General features: G+C 54.3%; 2 protein-coding genes across 2 annotated transcripts; one reads left to right on the plus strand and one right to left on the minus strand.

Annotated features, from left to right (window-relative positions):
• The first annotated feature begins 28 nt into the window (after positions 1–28).
• Positions 29–14,399, plus strand: CIAO2B (cytosolic iron-sulfur assembly component 2B). Its single transcript, XM_045533575.1, has 7 exons — positions 29–47; positions 3,428–3,523; positions 10,133–12,550; positions 12,717–12,796; positions 13,044–13,169; positions 13,637–13,682; positions 14,184–14,399. The coding sequence occupies exons 3-7, from the start codon at positions 12,400–12,402 to the stop codon at positions 14,279–14,281; spliced, it is 501 nt and encodes a 166-aa protein (XP_045389531.1). The 5' UTR covers positions 29–47; positions 3,428–3,523; positions 10,133–12,399; the 3' UTR covers positions 14,282–14,399.
• Positions 37–11,417, minus strand: CES2 (carboxylesterase 2). Its single transcript, XM_045533574.1, is given in 13 exon segments — positions 37–812; positions 1,256–1,328; positions 1,851–1,988; positions 2,392–2,536; positions 2,773–2,853; positions 2,965–3,105; positions 3,386–3,484; positions 3,874–4,132; positions 4,214–4,250; positions 4,253–4,346; positions 4,897–5,038; positions 6,508–6,712; positions 11,168–11,417. Coding segments are annotated over 13 exon segments (1,665 nt in total). The 5' UTR covers positions 11,232–11,417; the 3' UTR covers positions 37–625.
• Positions 14,400–20,474: the final 6,075 nt, after the last annotated feature.

Here is a 20,474-nt window from a genome sequence, read left to right on the forward strand (position 1 = left end):
ACCAGACACCAGATCTGCTGGCACCTTGATCCTGGACTTCCAGAAATGTAAGCAACAAATTTCTGTCATTTATAAGGCACCCAGTGTATGGTATTTCTGTTATAGCAGCTTGAAAGGACCAAGACATTAGGGCTTCTGGTGTCCAGGTTTTCTACTGGCCACTTACAGATACACCAGCACGTGGCTTGTGGACACATGGACATCGGTTTTTGACACCCAGGTGTGGGCAACATTCCCCAAAGCACCTCCCTCCAAGTGGGGCAGGCCTGGGGGCTCGCAGGAGAGGAGAGGGTGGGTGGGGAGAAGGTGGAGGTGAGGAGGGGAGGATGGGGCCCAGAGCCCAGTGGAGCGCTGGGGAGGGTGGGCTTCCACGGGGCTTTGCCCATGCACTGCTTCGTGGGGGATTCATTGACTATGTCTAAAAGGAGAGGACCCATGGCCGGCTTGACAACTAACATCACGCAGTAGGTTCTTAATAAATGTTTCCTGAGTGGACACATGGAAGAATGAATGAATGGCTATGTGAGGGACGGAATCAACTGCTGGCTCCTTGGTGGCTGTGTGTGGGCACACGAGGCAGACCTCACCGCACTGGCGCCCACCCCCTCGCTCCCCGACACGGGAGCTACAGCTCCGTGTGCTTGTCCTCAGCCGCCGCTCGCTCCTGCATCTTCTGGGGCAGGGTCTTCGTCCAGAACTGGAGCCTGTGGGCCTTCAGGGCCCGGCCCACCGCAGGCTGTATGTCCAGCTGCAGGTACTGCTCCTCCTGGTCGAACACGGGCCAGTGGGGCAGACCCTCGCCGTTGGGGTCCCTGCAGACATGCGCTCCCACCAGGGAGTGTGCGGGTCACTCCAAGTCCTGCCCAGCCCAGACCCCTAGCTCCCTGACTGGGTCAGGCAAGGCAGCCAAGCAGGCCAGGTGGGCCTGCAGAATGAGGGGGAGGTTTCTAGATACAGGAAAGAAACTAGCCCCCACTAGTGTTAGCTCCGCATGGGGGCAGGACACCTGGTCTGTTTTGCCCCTCCAGACAGACCCTGGTGGGAACTCAGCCCTGGTGCCCAACCTCCAGGTTGGGGTGGGGATGGAAGGGGTGTCCTGCACCTATGAACCCTCTGCCGTATGAGTGGGTCCTGGAGCTGGGGGAGGGGCCATGATGTAACTAGGGACACGTGTGTGCTACTAAGCTCCCCGTGGACAAGGTGAGCGCTAGATGGGTGAGCCCCCCGGGGAGTGGAGGTGGGGGCGCCATCTCACCCATTTCGAGCAAAGTTGGCCCAGTACTTCATCATCTTCCTGCTCAGAAGCTCCTCCTCCTCGGTGAATTCAACTGCAAAGAGGACAAGGACACGTGTCCAGGTCAGGGCCAACCCCAGTCCAGCTGCCGGGTCATGCCCCACACTCACCGTCCAGGTGCAGCTGTCCCTGGTACCCCCAGGCCTGCTTCTCTGCCCCTCCCTGACCGCCCTTGGAGCCAGGCCCTTGCATTTCCCACGCTCTTTCTCCTCAGCCCAGCCTCTGGCTGACTCGACTCTGGGCTCGCTGCTGGCCCAGAAGGCCTGTTCTTCTTTCTCACACCGGGAGTCATTTAAGAAACAAATATGCCTTTGGAACACCCCTCCCAGCCCTGCACCCATGCCAGACACCCATCGCGGGGTGGGGGGAGCACAGGCCGCAGTCTAAGGAGTCTTGGATTCTAATCCTGGCTCAGCCTTTGGAGCTGTAAATCTAGGACACCTCATCCCATCCTCTCTCTGAGCCTTGGTTTCCTCATCGGTACAGTGAGGGCAGTCACCCCTCAGGGACCCAGCCCAGGTTCCATCCCACCTCCTGGGGAAGGAGAAAGACTCACTGTGTTTGCCCCAGAATGAGGTTCCGAAAACAAAGAAAATCTCATCGCCATGGTCTGCCTTCACGTGCGGTGGCTTGGTGTCCTTGAAGAAGCTGGGCCGATGCTGGAACTCATAGAAGTAGACAGGGCCACGGGAACCTACGGGGGTGGACAGGCTGTGACATGGCAGCCCCCCACTTGGAGCTCTCCTGTGTCACTCATGGTGACAAGACACCCAGGTCCGAAGCTGGCTAGAATCTGGACAATGGGGTGGGGAGCCCCAGCCTGGAGCAGGGGCAGTGGGAAGGTCTGGGTTAAATCATGGCCTTGGACTTCCTAGCTGGGTGGTCTTGGGCGAGTCACTGAAGATTAGTAATTTCATTTTCTCACCTGTAACATGGAGAATGTCTGTCTCTTAGAGTTGCCGTGAGGATTTACATCAAGTGCCTGGTTCCCAGGGGCCCAAGAAAGATGTGGGTGGGGCTGTGGACACCGACAGACCTGGGACCCCAGCTCTGAGCTGCCCCCTGGCCAGTCAGGCCTTGGGTACAAAAATACTCACGCTGAGAATGTGCTACTTGGAGTGCAGGGATCACGAAGATGGAGTCTGCCATCAGTTCCTCGAACTGGGCTTGCAGGGTCTGGGGGTCCTTGGTGTCCCCCATGTACTCCTCCATCAACAGGTCACCAAGCTCATGAGGCAACATCTACCCCAGGTGGATCAGGAAGGGGCAGGTTAGGCCGGCTGCCAGCAGCAGGGAGGCAGCAGCCTCAGGGTTGGGGAGATGGGCCATGGGATGGAACAGGGAATGGGGCCAAAGGGCCAAGCTCTGAGGTGACCCCCCGCCCCCAGCACACACATACCCCAGCTTTTGCTCATGGGGGTCACTGCTTTGGCAGGAGAGGAGCCCCTCTTCATTGGGACAGGACCCCAGGACCTCACCATCACTTTGAACATTTTCTGGAGAACATCCTGCCAGGCCTCTCTGTCCATTTTCCTCTGGGTGTCATAGAGGCCCATGAACTGGGTGGTGGGGGAGAGTCGTCAGTGGGGGGTGGGATGGGCCTGGAGCTACTAAGCCCTGAGCCCTCCCCCTGCAGTAGATGGGCTCCCCGGGCATGGACTGGGCCTTACCTTGGGGACTATCCAGCGGTACTCATCATTGTTGATGCCAATGATGCTGGGGACAGGCTGGAAGTCGGCAGAGGCCAGCAGCTCCTGGGGGTCCCTGGGCAGGAAGGCCCCATCCACCACGCCGGGGATGATCTGGAAGGCCTGAGGGGGCGTGTAAGGTCAGGGAGCCAGGTTGGCTCCCAGACATTTTCTGATGGCCTCTGAGTGCCTTCTGCCCCGTCCTGGCCCATCCCAGGATGCTCACATCCGCCTGGGAGATCTTGCGCCAGGTTAGCTCGCCCTGGCCTCCATTTCACCCAGGGCTATGTGGACACCAGGGCATGGAGATGAGGGAATGTGCCCAGGCAGTATGAGGACACCCAGCCGCCTGCCCCATACACCACCCGCCCTTTCGTCCACACCCGCATCCATTTAGCCTGACCTTGTTAATAGCCAGAATCTCCTCTTCGCTCTTGCCCCGCAGGCAGTCCACCAGGGCCTTGGAGTCAACCCGGTCACAGGCAGACAGGTTGGCCACCATCTGTAAAGGCACCGGGCAGGAGCTGGCTCATCCTTCCAGGTAGGGGAAAGGAGTTTGCCCAAGGCCCTGGCTGGGGGCAAGGGCACCCCAAATCTCACAGGGTATTGTGTGTGGATTCCTGCAGTTTTGAAATTGTTCCAACTTCCTCGATGGCTCTGCCCACGATGGGGACCCCCCTGGGTGGCAGCTTTGCAGGCCACAGAATGTACCCAGCCTCTGTAATGGCAGAGCTGTGTAGTTCTGACCACTGAGCCCCTCAGGAATCCCTGGGTAGGTGGCAGTTCCCGAGGCACCCCAATGGTCCTTGCTTTATCGGTCTAACAGACAGAGGCTCTCAGAGGGAGGTGACAGGGCAGCAGGTCTGGGCTTCCACGGCTGAGGACACTCACCCTGAAGGCCATATCAGATGAGTTGGCGATGAGGCCAGGCAGCAGGGCCACACCACTCTCCATGATGGCACCATGGAAGAGTCCTTGGGACATGGGGGACAGAACATGCGAGGACACACTTGTGCCACCTGCAGACTCGCCAAAAATGGTGACACGGTCTGGGTTGCCTCCAAAGTGGGCGATATTCTGCTGGACCCAGCGTAGAGCGGCGACTTGGTCCAGGTAGCCCCAGTTGCCAGTTGCATGCTTGTCTCCAGTGCTGGGAAATGGCAGGGACAGGGATCACAGGACTGTCCTGGCTCTGCTCAGCCTGCATGGCCCAGCCCAGCCCCAGTCTCACCTGAAGAAGCCCAGGACACCCAGGCGGTACTGGATATGACCACCACCACGTCCTCGAAGGCTGCCAGCATGGAGCCATCATTCATGGAAGCCATGCCCACGACCAGCCCTCCACCGTGGATCCACACCATCACCTGCAGAAACCAAGGCAGACACTGCATGGCTGCCTCCCAGCCCACGCCCTGCCAGGGCTGTTGTGGACCAACCACTGCTTTGCCCACCTCCCCACACAGACAGAACTGCAGCAAGACCTCATGACCTGGGCCACGGGGGAGGGACCCAAGACCAGGCCTCCCAAACTTATGTTTCAAAGCATGGCTCCGCTACTCGAAGAAGCCTCACTGAGGTGGAAACAAAAGAGGTGTCTCCCTGATTGTCCCACATGAACATTAATCAAAAATGTCCTCCGTTCTCATAGGCCCAACACATCATCCAAGGCTGGGTCTTTCATGACCGCAAAGTGCAGCCCTCAGGCACCTGAGTGGGTCTGCCGGGCGTGGGTTCGTTGAGTGAGTCCTGGCTCCATCCCAGGCACAGCCTTTGGCCTCTGGGCACAGCCAGAGCTCTGCGACCCCGTGCTCCCGGTCCACACTGCAGCGTGGCCCCACCTGATACTGTCCTTTCTAGTCTTGCTGCAGAAGAAAAGTCCCCCCAACCCCCAGCTGACTGTGGCCTGACACTCACAGGCAGGTGAGAGCCCTCATGGGCATGGGCAGGTGTGTAGATGCTGAGGTACAGACAGTCCTCGGACATGGGGATGGAAGGCGCAGTCACACTGAACAGGCGCAGAAACTCTTTATCTAAGAAAGTGACGTTCTGCAGACACCTGGTGGCAATGGCAGACAGTCAGTTCAGGGGCCATGCTGTGGCTGAAACCAGACCCCAGGTCCAGATTTGCTCCCAGCCACCATCAGCCCCCTTCTCCCTGATCTCCTGGTCACACATCCTCCTCTGAAGTCCCTTCCCTCCAAGTTACAGGGCAAAAGCTCTAGGAAAGCTGGGATGGAGCTTGGACTTCCAAGGAGGCCTCAAGGTTTTTTTTGTTTTGTTTTTTTGAGACAAAGTCTCACTCTCTTGCCTGGGCTAGAGTGCCATGGCATCAGCCTAGCCCACAGCAACCTCAAACTCCTGGGCTCAAGCGATTCTTCTGCCTCAGCCTCCCGAGTAGCTGAGACTACAGGCATGCACCACCATGCCCGGCTAATTTTTTCTACTTTCAATTGTTTGGCTAGTTTCTTTCTATTTTTAGTAGAGATGGGGTCTCGCTCTTGCTCAGGCTGGTCTTGAACTCCTGAGCTCAAGGGATCCTTCCACCTTGGCCTCCCAGAGTGCTAGGATTACAGGTGTGAGCCACCACACCCCACCCTCAAGGTTGTTTTTTAAATTTTATTTTGATTTTTGGTTTTTAGAGATGAGGTCTCGCTGTGTTGCCCAGGCTAGTCTCAAACTCCTGGGCTCAAGGGATCCTCCCACCTCAGCCCCTAAGTAGCTGGGACTATAGGCACAGGCCACTGTGCCTGGCTCTCAGGGTTGTTAAGGGCTTTGGATATCACACCTCCTGAGGCTGGGAAACCTTGACTCTTAGCGGTCTCTGTGACAACCATTGGCTGTATTGCCTGCATGTGTTGACAGTCACCACCGTATCCCTGTACCCACTGAGATCTGGAACAGGGGAGCAACCCACATACATGTGCCTCAAGAATGAATGAATGTTGATTTCTCATGAGAAGGGCAGTGGGATGTCCCTCATCCCAAGTCTAGACTCTCAGGGAACCTCATCACTCCCGCATAGTCTCCAGTTGTAAGAACACACATGTGTCCCATGGCCAGTGGCACCTGGCCCTGTCAGTTGACACAGTGACTATGGAGAGTGGGAGTCCCCAGGGAGCCACCACTGCTGTCCTCCTCAGGGGTCTACAGTATCTTCTTACTAGAGTCAGGGGCTCCTAAGAGGATCATAGAACCAACTCAGCCCTCTCCCAGAGACGCTTCCCACTGGTGGCAGAGAACACCTGGCATAACTAGAATCTGGGAGACATGTGTCTCTGCTCCTCCCTTCAGCACCTGGAGCTAATGCCCTGGGAGTGCCAAGCCCTGAGCCTGGAGTCTGGGAAAGTTGTTCCACCCTCGAGAGCCTCAGCATGCTTATTGGAGTAACGCACGTGGGAACCCCCAAAACTCACAGCGAAAACTGGCTGTAGGTTTTGGTGAAGTGACAACTGTAGCCTCGCCAAGCTCAGACTACCCCCACCCCACCCCAGGGCCTGGAGTTCCCTGGACTCTGGGAGAACTTACATGGCCGGGTGGGAGGTCCCATCTCTCACACCACTCCAAGATTCGGGGGGCTCAGGGGGTGCAAACCGCAGCGGCCCCAGAGGTGGCTTGGCAAAGGGAATTCCCAGGAAGGTGTGGACCCCCACATCAGTGCCCCGCACGTGGACGAGGCTCCCGCGCACCTGCCCGGTGTGTGTGGTTCGGATGGGGCTGGCAGAGTCCTGACCTGTGGGCAGAGAGACAGACACCAGGGTTAGGTCTGCCCGATCAGCTGCCCTCCCAGACTGTTGGTATTGTCACCTCTTTGCCATCCTCAGCTCAGCTCAGGGGACCCTGATCCCCAAACACTGGCTTTACAAACATCCTGCCTGTAACACTGCCCCCTGACCCCCACCTTCCTGGGCATGTCCCCAGCCTATCCCACCAGGCTCACTGAGGCTTGGGGCTTGCCACCATCATTCAGCCCTAGGAGCTGCAAACAAATGGTCACATGCACTTGATGGGGTAAGAGTGTCCTTTCAACGAACTGTGTGCCAGGTCAGGTGAGGCAGTACTCCTACTGTGGGAATCCAACAGGAGAGATTCCTGTCCTCAGGGACCTCATGGTCCAGGTGGCAAGAAATGACATACAGAAAGCTCCTCCGAATAAGGAGTGATCTAGGTGAGAAGAGCTACGAGAGAGGTGCAGCTGTGACGAGACGTACAAAGCACAGCCTGCCTGCTCTGGGGTCGCCGGGAGAGGGTGGGGATTGAAAGTCGCCTAGTGGAGAAACGCAACATTCTTAACAGGTAGTTTCTACAAACAATAAGAAATATGCCAGCCACGTAGTAGAAAAAACTGGTGTAAGAACATCTTTAGGATAATCAATACAAATAAATGGCTCTTTTCTTTTCTTTTTGTGAGACAGAGTCTCACTCTCTGGTCCAGGCTAGAGTGCCGTGGCGTCAGCCTAGGTCATAGCAACCGCAAACTCCTGGGCTCAAGTGATCCTTCTGCCTCAGCCTCCCAAGTAGCTGGGACTACAGGCATGTGCCACTATGCCCGGGTAATTTTTTTCTATATATGTTTTTAGCTGTCCATATAATTTCTTTCTATTTTTAGTAGAGACGAGGTCTCGCTCTTGCTCAGGTTGGTCTCGAACTCCTGAGCTCAAACGATCCACCCGCCTCGGCCTCCCAGAGTGCTAGGATTACAGGCGTGAGCCACTGCGCCTGGCCATAACTGGCTCTTAAACAAATGAGATGTTCACCTCATTCATGGTAAGAGACAGTGCATGTTGAAATCTGACTGCGACGTCAACCACTTATTTTGTCACAAAACACAAAACAATCAGACATTATATATTTTCTATTGGAAGTACACAGCACCACATATGAAGTAGTCTTGCTATGAGATCAGATCTTTAAAAAAAAAATGAAGTAGTCTTGCCAACAAATCAAAACAAAGCAAAACCTAAAACCTGAATCTGATTAAGCCTGTAGAATATAAATACAAGCTTACAGGGTACACGGGACAGAGGGACAGTTAAAAGACACCACTGGTCTCTTTTCTGAGGATAGCTAGGAAAAAAAAAAAGACACTACTGGGATGTGATCAGCAAAACCCAAACGATGGGTTCCTTTCCAAAACAAACAACTGGTTTCTTCAAGACAACAGAATTAGAAAGAAAATAAAAGAGAGGCAGAGGGAAAATCTGAAGATTGAAAGAGGCTCAAGAAACACAATGAGTTTTTTCCAGTGTGGGAAAAGTGGAACCTTCATACGTTGCCAGTGGGGAGGTAAAGTGCACAGCTGCTTTGGAAAACAGGGTGACAGCTCTTCAGACGATTAAACATAGAGTCGCCCTGTGACTCAGCAATTCCACTCCCAGGTATAAACCCAAGAGGGTTGAAAACATAGGTCCACACAGAAACTTGTGCACTAATATTCGTGGCAGGATTATTTATAATAGCCAAAAAGTGGCTATCCAAGTGTCCCTGAACTGATGAATGGATCGATAAAATGTGATATTTCTACATGATGGAATAATATTCAGCAGGAAAAAGGAATGAAGTTCTGATACACACTACAACATGGACACACCTTGAAAACACCAAGCTTAATGAGAGAAGCCAGTCACAAAGGACCACACATTGTATGATTCCAGACTAGCACATCCAGAGAGAGAGAAAGCAGACTGGTGGTTGCCTAGGGCTGAGGTTGGGGTTTGAGGTTGGAGGGACAGGGAAATTATGTGGTAAAATCTGTAAATATACTAAAAACCATTGAAATGTACACTTCAAGTGGGTAAATTGTGTGGTCTGTGAATTATATCTCAAAGCTGTTATAAAAAAAAGAAATACATCTACCAATTTGCAAAGTATGGACAATATTTGAATCCTGATTTTTTTTTTTTAAACCTGTATAGGCTGGGCGTGGTGGCACATGCCTGTAATCCTAGCACTCTGGGAGGCTGGGGCGGGCGGATTGTTTGAGCTCAGGAGTTCGAGACCAGCCTGAGCAAGAGCAAGACCCCGTCTCTACTAAAAAAATAGAAAGAAATTATCTGGACAACTAAAAATATATAGAAAAAATTAGCTGGGCATGGTGGCACATGCCTGTAGTCCCAGCTACTTGGGAGGCTGAGGCAGGAGGATTGCTTGAGCCCAGGAGTTTGAGGTTGCTGTGAGCTAGGCTGACACCACAGCACTCTAACCCAGGCAACAGAGTGAGACTCTGTCTCAAAGGAAAAAAAAAAAAACTTGTATGTATAGCCAGGCCCAGTGGCGCATGCCTATAATTCTTCAGCTACTTGGGAGCCTGAGGCAGGAGGATTGCTTGAGCCTAAGAATTTGAGACCGGTCTGGGCAACAGAGTGAGAACTCATCTCAAAAACAAACAAAACAATGAAAAATAAAAAAATAATCCCTGTATAAATATCATTTATGAAATTATAGTAAATAAGTACCTTTGACTAGATATTTGATTACAGTGAGAACTTACGGTATTTTGGAAATACACACACACACACACACACACTCCTTTTAGTGGCACAGAATGAGAAATTTACAGATAATATGATGTCTGGGCTTTGCTTCAAATAATGGTGCAAGGGACAGGTGGCAGTTCAGATAAAACTTAGTTGTGCAAGTCTTCATCAATGTTGAAGGTGGATTATGGGCACACTGGATTTGTTACACTATTCTCTCTACCTTAGACAGATTCACCCCTTAGTGCTGCGCAGCCCTCAAGCAGCCCTGACCCTCTCTGTGCTTCAGGACACAGGGAGGTTCTCCTGCTGCTGTTATCTCCACCAGCTCCCACCTCCCGGGTACCTTCCTCCCTTCCTGCAGTCTCAGGTCTCCCTGAATTTGGGAAATCTGAGCCCAGTTCCATAAAAAGAAGCAAAAACAAAGACAGCCTCAGGGAGCTAATGCTACCCTATACCTAAGAGATCACCATGTTTGATGTCACCAGGTGTGGGTGAGGCCAGGGTCAGCAGCCACTCACAGGCACCAAAGAGGGCAATTTAGCAATGTCTTTCCAAGTCAAAAGGCCCACTCTCCCCAGTAACATGTTGTCTACACACAATTCCTTGCCCTTTGGGCTGTTTGTCCACGTAACTCACTGGGGCCACCAGCCACTGATGCCTGATGTTTCTTCCAGCAAACGACAAAACCTGCTGAAATGTCCCTGATTAGAGACGGGTTACATCAAGGAAACTTCCTGCTCGAAGAGAAGCCCTTCCATTGAATGATATAAGGAAGCTCTACCATGTAGGGGTGTGAGGAGGTCACCCCCTATGTCAGGAAGTGGAAAAGCCTGGCATGAGAAAGTGGGTAGGTTTGTGACCATTGAGGTGAAAAGCAAGGACAAGTGCACACATCCACTCTTGGGTAAGCTGCTGGGCACTGTGCATAAGGCCCTGGGGACCTTGATGGCCCCTGTGGAGGAGCCAAGACTGGTGCGACAGAGGAGGTGGGACCTACCTTCCATATTCTTATGGCTTGTCAATCATTCTTTCTGGACATGGGTCCAACCAAAAATAATATTTTAAAAGGGAGCCATCTGTGAGCCTGGGCATGTCTTCCTGCCTGGAAGGTTCTGGTAACCTCCAGAACCTGGCAGATAAGAGAAGAAGTCCTTCGGGATTGGGCCATGGGGAAGGAGTGAGTGTGGACTCCCCCTGGGCAGATTAGATTGGGAAAGGGGAGGGAGAATCAGATCTCACACTTAGAATATGTTTGGGTGAAAGGATCAAAGGCCACTGACCTGCCCCTCTGGAAAAGCCTGGCAGGCACAAAGTGCCATCACCTTTGCCCTGGAGGCCATGTTGTGCCCTCGCCAGGGCAGCGTGCATGGGATGAGAGGGACATTACAGCCTCTTAGATTGGCTTTAGGATGAGGCACCCATAGGCTTTTGTATTCCCCTGAGGCCCCTTTGGACTGGGTCAGGACAAATCCCTGGCCAAGGACGCGACACACTCAAAGCCAAACCGTGGCTGGCAAGTATTACTGTTGGCGCTATTACCCACGGGCAGCACCAGCTCTAGCCACAGACAGGAGGGAAAGCTACTGAATTCCCCTCCTCTCCACCAGCTCCTACCTTCCAGGCACCTTCCCTCCCCATCTCAGGTTCTGCCTGCACAGAATTAGGCAGACCTGACCTGGGTCCCTGTGCTCTCTCTGAAGGAGCCTCACCCTGGCCCACGACAAGGAGAAGCAGGAGCCCACAGGCCACAGCGCTCAGTCGGTCTGGTCGCATGGTCCACTCGCAGGTCCTTTTTGCGCTGCCAGAAGTAATGGTGCTTTTCACCGAGAGGCTGCCGGGGTCTGTGCGGCTGCAGATTAGTAGTGCCTCGCCCAGGCCCGGAGTTTGGACTGGGCAGGGCGTAGGCGGGGCGCGCTGGCCTGGGCCAGGAAAGATGGGCCTGGCACTAGAGCGAGACTGTGCCGTCCAGGTCGCATGGGGAGCCAGTGGCAAGCATTCGCAGGCATGGCCTCTTCCCCCTGCCCCAGCTTCTGCGACACCAGGAACCCTCTCCTCAAACCTGGAGTCGCTACCTTCCCTGTCCTGTAGTCACAGGCCCGACTATGGTGTTGGGGGATGGAGAACAGGGAGCAATAAGCTGTGACTAGAGGAGGGCTTCTCTGAGCGGGTGACGATCAGCATCCCCACAGACTTTTGATCCTGGTGAAGAGAAGGGCTTGAGCGAAGGCAGGGAGGTGCGACTGTGCCCTTCATCCAGGACGCTCTTCCTTGCTTTCATGGCCTCACAATTTACTCGGTCCCCCTTTATGGCTCGTCATCCCCTTACAGTTCACGGTCTGAGGGCCTCTGCGGGCTCCTGCCCACTCAGTCAGGGCCCTTCTTTTGAAATGCACAGGTGACTGTGGCACTCCCTAAGGGCCCCACCCCCACCCCCATAGCTTTCAAGCTTGACGACAGTTTTTCATTGTCATTTATTCACTTGACAAACACTTAACAAGCGTCTGCAGGTCTGAGCGCTGGGTCCCGGCCCCCCCAGGCCTGTGGTGCAGCGGGGGAGGCAGGAGCGTCACCGGGAGATTCGGAAACACTGGGAACCCTGCCAGGCTAGAGGCAACCGGCCCGGGCACGGTACGGCACCAGCCTGGCTTCCCGGAGGAAGCGGTGCGGGGACCTCCTCAGACGGCCTTTAGTGGCCCCTGCGTCCCGGCCCCCTACAGGCTCGCAGGACCCAGCGCTGCCCATGTCCCTTCTCTGCGCCTTTTCTTGAGCGATCAGCATTTTCCCCGGTCGGGGCAGCCAGCACGCCGAGGTCACCGCTTCCCTCAAACCCCAGGACAAGTCCCCACAGCCCTGCGTGTCCCTCGCGCCACCCCGTCGTCGCGCCACGCCCCCCGTCCCGTCCCCGGAAGTGCGCTCGCGGGAGCGGAAGTGCCTGCTGAGTATGGTGGGCAGCGGTTCCGCGATGGTGGGCGGCGGCGGCCTCCTGGAGAACGCCAACCCCCTCATCTACCAGCGCTCCGGGGAGCGGCCTGTGACTGCGGGCGAGGAGGATGAGCAGGTTCCCGACAGCATCGACGCACGTGAGATTTTCGATATCCGCCGCTGCCGGGCGCGGGCGGGTGCGCGGGGCCGCGGGGCCGCGGGGCCCGGGGGAGGAGGGATGTCTGACAGCCGCTGGAGCGGTATCCGGGCCGGGCATTCCTGGCGGAGGGTCCTGAGTGGGCAAAGGCGCATGGTGGCTTTTCCTTCACTTGCCACATCTCATTCGCTCCATCAATGACCCGGAGCATCCACTGACGCTAGAGGAATTGAACGTAGTAGAGCAAGTCCGGGTTCAGGTGAGTCACTCCCGGCGTCCAAGGGGAGCGAGAGTCAGAAAGGTTCAGCTGTACACCAGGAGTGGGTGTTTTCTCAGCTCGTGGACACCTTGGGGTATCTTTGGGAAGGAGGATTGTTGTGCCCATTTTATGGATGATGAAACCGAGGCCCATAGAGGTTAGACGACTGGCTCAAAGCAACAAACTAAGAAGAGGGGCTCTAGGCTGGGAGCGGCCGTGACCCCTGACATCTCCCTCCTACAACCAGGTTAGCGACCCCGAGAGCACAGTGGCTGTGGCCTTCACGCCCACCATTCCGCACTGCAGCATGGCCACCCTTATTGGCCTGTCCATCAAGGTCAAACTTCTTCGTTCCCTTCCCCAGCGTTTCAAGGTCAGTTGGAGCTGAGCTCCGGGGTGGGACAGGTGTGAAAGTCTGCTCCTGAGGAGGGGGACAGGGAGAACATGAACATGGAGAGGATGTCGGAGTGCAGCCTGGAAGTAGCAGAGAAGAAACTGGGAGAAAATGTTCCAAGTCGATGTGACAAGAGAAAGAAAGGTCAGAAATGGAAAGTGCAGAAAAGTAGTGAGGAGCATGGCAGGAAGGGCAGTAGGGAGCTGCAGATGGGTTTGGCCCACGGACGGAGCACAGGCGGGCCTTTACATCAGCATCAATTGGCCAGTTGTTTGGGTAGAGTTGGAGTTACTATGGGTGGGTTTGGGGTGTAATGGAGGGGCCAGAGTCCAAGGCATAATTAGGAGAAAAGACCAGCTGGAGGAGGTGCCTGAGGGTCTGGGGGGGATGGGGCAAAAGGGTGGGAAGGTGGGTGGGTGCTCATGGTTTGGTTATCTCCCTCCCAGATGGATGTGCACATTACACCGGGGACCCATGCCTCGGAGCATGCAGGTAAGTGTGGGCCGATGGTGAGGGTGTTGGCCTGGGGCCGGAAGCTGTCTGAGGTTTCCCCCTTGCCACACTGGTTTGTGGGGCAAGATTGGGGATGGGGGACTGGGTGAGTGAAATTGCCATAGCCTCCTCAGTGAAGGTGGTATTTTGGACCAAAGCTGGCCTGACTTGAGTCTCCTGTGCTTAGCATGCCCTCCCCTCCCACACTCCCCCCACCCCCGCCAACTAAGCACGCAGGACCAGAGTGTGTTAGGCTTCAGCAGTACAGGAGGCAGGCATGAGCAGCCAGGGGGAGGGGTCCCCAGAACGCAGGACAGGTGTGGGCTCAGGTGATTGGGGTAGCCTGATCAAGGCTTGGGATCCTGGGAAGGAGGTGACAGGACGGCCTTGGTGGGGACATGGTCTACACAAAGGCTCGGAGGTGAGGCTGGCTAGCTGGCTAGCATCCTGGCCAAAGCCTGGCTTTGACCCTGCCTTTCCCACTCCCTCCTTCCCACCCAGTGAACAAGCAGCTTGCAGATAAGGAGCGGGTGGCAGCTGCCCTGGAGAACACCCACCTCCTGGAGGTTGTGAATCAGTGCCTGTCAGCCCGCTCCTGAGTCTGGCTTTTGGCCCCCAGCTTGCATACCGGTATCCTGGCTCATGGTCTTGTTTTCTTGAATCACTGACAATGAGAAACTAACGTTTTGTATTAATAATAAACTTAATTTATATTCATTTCCCAGCATGCCTTAGCATCTTTCATCTTGGTGGAATCACTTGGGGTTTGGGAAGGAGGTGGTGGTAGTGAGTGCCTATGCAGGGTGGTATACTCACAACTTTCCCAAATTACAACAAAATAAAAATTGAAAGAGTAGTATATTAATGTGCCTGTATTTTTAAAAATTATTTGTTTGTTTTAGAGACAGGGGCTTGCTCTGTCTTCCAGGCTGGACTGTAGTGATGCAGTCATAGCTTGCTGCAGCCTTGAACTCCTGGGCTCATGCGATCCTCCTGCCTCAGCCTCTTGAGTAGCTGGAACCACAGGCATGTGCCACTATGTCCAGCTAATTTTTTTTAGCCGGACTGCGCCCAGCTCCACTATATATTTTTTGAGATGAGGTCTCATTATGTTGTCCAGGCTGGGCTCAAGTGATCCTCCCACCTCAACCTCCCAAATATCTGGGATTATAGGTGTGTGTCACCATGCCTGACTCTGAATATACCTGTGTATCCACCACCATCACTTGATTGAACAGTTGTTGACACGCTGCAACACTGGCCTTATTTATGTGTGTGTGTATAAATATAAATATATCTGGGAGGGCCAGACACTGTGGCTCATGCCTGTAATCCTAGCACTTTGGGAGGCCAAGGCAGGAGGATTGCTTGAGACCAGGAGTTCAAGACCAGCCTGGGCAACTTAGTGAGACCCCCCCTCTGCAAAAAATAAGAAAAATTAGCTGGTCGTGGTGGTGTGTGCTTGTAGTTCCAGCTACTTAGGAGGTGGAGGCAGGAGGATGGCTTGTGCCTAGAAGTTGGAGGTTGCAGTGAGCTATGATGATGCCACTGTACTCTAGCCCAGGCAACAGAGTGAAACCTTGTCTCAATCAATCAATCAATAAAAAAATATATATACACACACACACATATATATAAGAGACATGATCCTTTGCTTTTTTTTTTTTGAGACAGTCTCACTCTGTTGCCCTGGGTAGAGTAGTACAGTGACATCATCATAGCTCACAGCAACCTCAAACTCCTAGGCTCAAGGGATCCTCTTGCCTCAGCCTTCCAAGTAGCTGGAACTATAGGCATGTGCCACAACGCCTGGGCAATTTTTTAGTAGAGACAGGGTCTCTTGCTTAGGCTGGTGTTGAACTCATGAGCTCAAGTGATCCTCCTGCCTCACCCTTCCAGAGTGCCAGGATTACAGGATTACACCACATAGGGCCAACCCTTTGCTTTTAGTTACTGCCTTCTCCGTCTGTGTAAAAGTCTGTATAATCATAGTACTTTTATCTGGCCATAAAATGAGCAATTCCTCAACACCGTGTAATAGCCAGTCATATATGAATTTCTCCAAAATGTCATTCATTGTTTTTTTAAAAAAGTAGGTTCCAATTTAGGTTTACGTATTGCGTTTAATTGTTATCTCTGTTTAGCCTCTTCTAGAATTGTCTGTCCTTCCTCCTATCTTTGTCTTTCTTGACACTGAATTTTTCACTGAATTTTTTTAAAAGTTTGGGAGAGTTGTCCTGGAGAAGTCCCAGTCCCACAGTCTGATTTGTTCCTTTGCCTGCTGTGTTGCCTGAAAACTAGGAGTTGGTCTAAAGGCCTAAATGAGTTTGAGTTGGAGTTTTTTGATGAAAATTCTGCCCAGGAGCATCGTATGTATCCTATAAACCCACCAGTAGGTATGTGACGCCAGCTCGCCCCACTGTTAGTGATGCTCAGTCTGGTCCCCAATCAGGGCCGTGACCTCAGATTTCTCTGTTGAAGGGAACCTGAGGCACCCCCTCCATCAGCCCTCCCAGAGGCATATGTCACCCAGGCACTGGGTAAGAGGGAAGTCCAGCACCATGAAGTGATAGGCTCATGTCTGGGGCCTCTGCCTCCCCCTGGCCCTGTGCCCAGGGTGCACTTGGTCACTTGGACAGACCATAGGGCTTAGACCTTGGCTCAGCCAATAGGAGCCCTTCCCCGGGGGGATTCCCTGCCTCAGTCTCATTCTCTGAGGACAAGTGGGAAGCCCACCCCAACCCTGCTGAGGCTCAGGTGTGATTGTAAGCAGAGACTTCAAGAGTCCTCCTCAGGGAGCCCGGGCACTTGGCATTTCTGTTCCTCAGGGCCTACTGACAACATTGAGCCTGTCCTGAGAGTGGGCACTAGGCCACAGGCATTACCCTTATTAGCTAGTTGATCCGTTCACCCAGCCCTCTGCAGCCGTCGTCCCTATTCTCTTTTATCCCCAATTTTTAGATGAGGAGACGGGCTTCTAGAATCCAGTCTGCCCCCCATATTCACGGGTTCGACATCCCTGGATACAACCCACAGTGAATGGGAAGGTAGTCAGGCCTGCGATGGTTGTGTCTGCACTGGACGTGTACAGGCTTTCTTGTCACTCCCTAAACAACACAGGGTAACAGCTATTTCCATAGCATTTACATTGTATTAGGTATTACAAGTAATCTAGAGATGATTTAAGGCATGTGGGAAGATGTATATAGGTTATGTGCAAATACTACACCATGTTAGGGCTTGAGCATTCCTGGATTTGAGGATCTGTGGGGGGTCCTGGAACCAATCCCCCGTGGATCCCGAGAAACAACTCTTCTCAAGACGTCCAGCCAGGGAGGAAAGAAGCAACCTTGAACTTTGGCAGGTGGTGCCCAGCTGGCAGGAGGTGCTGTTGCCTCCATAGAAGGGCCTATGCCCACCCCCAACCCCCCCCCCCCCCACACACACACTGCTATTCCAGCTCACACCTAGGAGAGAGTGGGGAGTGGCTTTGTTACTAATGACCAAGATGAGGCCCTGGATCTGGCTTCCCAAGATCAGAGAGGTGAATCCATCAGCCCACGTTGCCCCCAGTTTCTTCATCTGTGATGTGGGCATGGTCATGGCAATCACTTGGGACTGCTCTGTGGGGGTTTAAAATGGGTCTGGGCCTATCTCAGGTGATCGTCCAGTCACCCAGGCATTGTATCCCCCATCTCCACCGATGAAGCTGAGGGCACCAGAGAGGCAGTTGACCAATCAGGCCCCAGGGAGCCTCCCTGAGCTGTAGGCCTCACCATCTGTGGACCTCTGCCCTGACAGTCCCCATCTGTCTGAGGTGGCCATGGTGTCTGTGTTCAGCTGGAGGTGCTGGAGGGGGTCAGAGGGGAGGCAGGTGTCACTGAGTCATTCATCTGGCCTTCCTGGCAGCCCGTTCACAGTGGGTAAGGGACACCAAACTGCTCATGCCACAGCTGACATATCAGACCCCTTGTCAGTCTTGACTCATCAGTGCCTGGCTCCTGGCTGCCTGCAGGGACACCATCTGTGCATACTGGGGCAGCGCCCAGGGAACTTTCTGGAACTCTGACTGCTGCCTGAGGACACAAGGGTACAGGGAGGCGGTGAAGTTTGAGGCCCCTAAAACCCTCCACCAGGTATATCTGGCTCTGCTGTTTCAGGCCTGTGACTTCTCAGGCCTTGGTTACCATGTCAACAAAATGGGAATATCAAATCAGCTAAATGTGATTTACGCAGGGATTAGATGACACATGAACACGCTCAGCTATGTCTATTTTCACCCATCATCCTGCTCTCAGCACAAGGGCCTGGCACACAGTAGGTACTTGGTACAGGTCAGTGGAATGAACGAATGAATGGAGCTTTAGAACAGAGCAGAGGCCCTGGGACCTGGGGGCAGTGGTGTGAGGAGGGGTGGGGACACTGAAGCTCAGCCAAGTTCCCTTTACAACATTTTGTTACCTGGGGTGGGGGTAGGGGGAACAGGGTCCCACAGGGAGGAGACAGGTATGGGGGACAGGGGAGAGGTATGTGCCCCACTCCTGAGCCTCCCCCAGGAGAGGGCCCATCGATCACTCAAGCTGCCTCGTCCCACCAAGATGATAAGAATGATCTTGTTGAGATATTACTGTGTGCCAGCTTGAGCCATTCCTTTGCCTCTGCATTTCGTGTTATTTGTGTCACAACAATCCCCTGGAAGACATTATCCCTGTTCTACACAGGAGGAAACTGAGGCTCAGCCGAGATACATGGACAGAGGGGAGACAGCTAGCAGGGGGCAGAGTGGGGATTTGAAGCCCAGACTGTCGTAGGGGTGGATCCAGTCTCAGTTTGTTCCTTCTGGGCAGCCATGCTCAGCCCAGAGAGCTGGGAGGACCACACCTTGGGAGTGGGGGTATCTAAAGGTCATGTCCTGGTGTTGGTCCCTGGAGCCCCTGGCCATACCTAGGCTTGTGGTGAGTGTCTCTGGCCTGTTGAGGCAGCCACCGGAATGCCTGGGGCCTGAGTGGCCCTTTGTGGATACAGTTCCCTTGGCAATGAAGAAACATGACTGAGGTCAAGAGCTCAGATTACCAGGGGGGAAACCCAGCCCTGTTTCCTTGCATGGCGCTCTGCTGGGAAGGGCCACAGCTACCTCCCATCCCCACCCTCTGCCAGATACCTAGGGCCTCTTTCCAGTGGCACAGTGGGGGTGGGGGGCAGGATTCCTGATGGCAAGTGGCATGCTGGCTCTTTAGAGTTCTATCCTCTGACAGGAGGCTCTGCCCATAACTCCCTCTTCCCACTAGACCTTGTCCAGGAAGCCAGGGCCACTGTGGAGCTGCCCAGGCCTCCAAGATCCCCCAGGACCACGGGAATGACACAAATGGGCAGAGCACCCCTCAGCCCAGCTCTTGCCTACTTTGGGGACCTCAAGAACAAGAGGACTCTACATGAACCCACTAACCTTAGGCAGGCCTTCCTCAGTCCAAGGCTTTCTTAGGTGTTGCCAAGGAAACTGATGCAGCAGCCAGAGAGCCTGGCCCAGGTCTCCATGACAACCTAAGACAGCCCGTCAGGGTCCATTCATCAGTGATGTCACCTGAGCCCGGAATGGGTGCCTTCCCACCCCCACCACACTTGTCACAACCAAACGTCAGAGTCTGATAGCACGTCCCTGTCACAAAATACACAGCCTGTCTACCCCCAACCGCTCACCGCAGAGCTGAGCAACGGGAGAATAGGTCATGATGCCCAATTTATAGCTGGGCACCCTGAGGCTGGGAGAGAGGCCAGACCCAGTAGGCTTGAGGCAGAGCCAGGACAAGAAACCAAGCCTCCCGTTTGTTTCATCTCCTTCCCTCTGTGCGCCTGGCCCCCATTCTAGGTCTGAGGTTGAGCGGGTGAGCTCTGAGCAGTGGTGGCACCAAGGGGTGGCTAAGACTCTCCCCACCCCTTGACTACACTCTCCATTTTATGCCCCTCCTGGGTGGAAGTCTGAACCTCTAGCCCTGGATGTGCCCTAACAGCTGGCCTGAGCTGGGGCCAGAGGGAATGAGGCAGACCCTGAAGACCGAAGTGGCTCCTGCTGGCACCTGATGCCGGGCAGGGGCCTGGATTTCCCCACCTCTGGGCAACCTCCAGCCCAGGAGCTGAATGACCAGGGCCAGGGCCAGGGCCAGGGCCAGCAGCAGATATTTTTAGCAGAGTCGCAAGCAGCTGCTTGGTGAGCGCTGGGAGGTTGGGTGGAGACTGAGTTCATCCTTTCCCTTCTCTGGGTGTTTCCTCCCTAGGATTCCAGCGCGCACCTCCACCTGCAGCACACAGGGCCTCCCATCTCCCCTCTGCAGCCCCCTACAGGCCCCCAGGGGCTCATGGGGCGACACCAATCTTCCCTGAAGGGTAGGCTCATTCGGAAGAATCTTCAACTCCAGGACAGGGAGGATAGTGGGAAGGACTTAGTGTACCATTTAGGACCCTTAAATTCTAGCTCAGATGTGGGCAGTGGGTGTCATGGGCAGGGAAGGCTGAATCTCCGTCCAGCTCGTAACTAGTCTGCTTGCGGGACTGGGAGAGAAGAGAGAATCCGCTCTTAAAGGGCCAGACCTAATTCTTCCCTAGAAAGGGAGCTGCTGCACTCGGCGGGTCTGGTTTACCCCGTGCCCGCGTCCCTATCACGCCACTCCCCTCCACACACTCCTCCCTCAAGCCCCCCAGTTCTTTAAAATTTTTTTTTCTTTTTCCGCTGGCACTCGGGCAGATCCCCCTCAATTTCAGCCCCTCCAGTCCCAGACAGCTACAGGGGGCGGGATC

The sequence above is a fragment of the Lemur catta genome, chromosome 20, assembly GCF_020740605.2.
Source record: "Lemur catta isolate mLemCat1 chromosome 20, mLemCat1.pri, whole genome shotgun sequence".
Classification (NCBI taxonomy): domain Eukaryota; kingdom Metazoa; phylum Chordata; class Mammalia; order Primates; family Lemuridae; genus Lemur; species Lemur catta.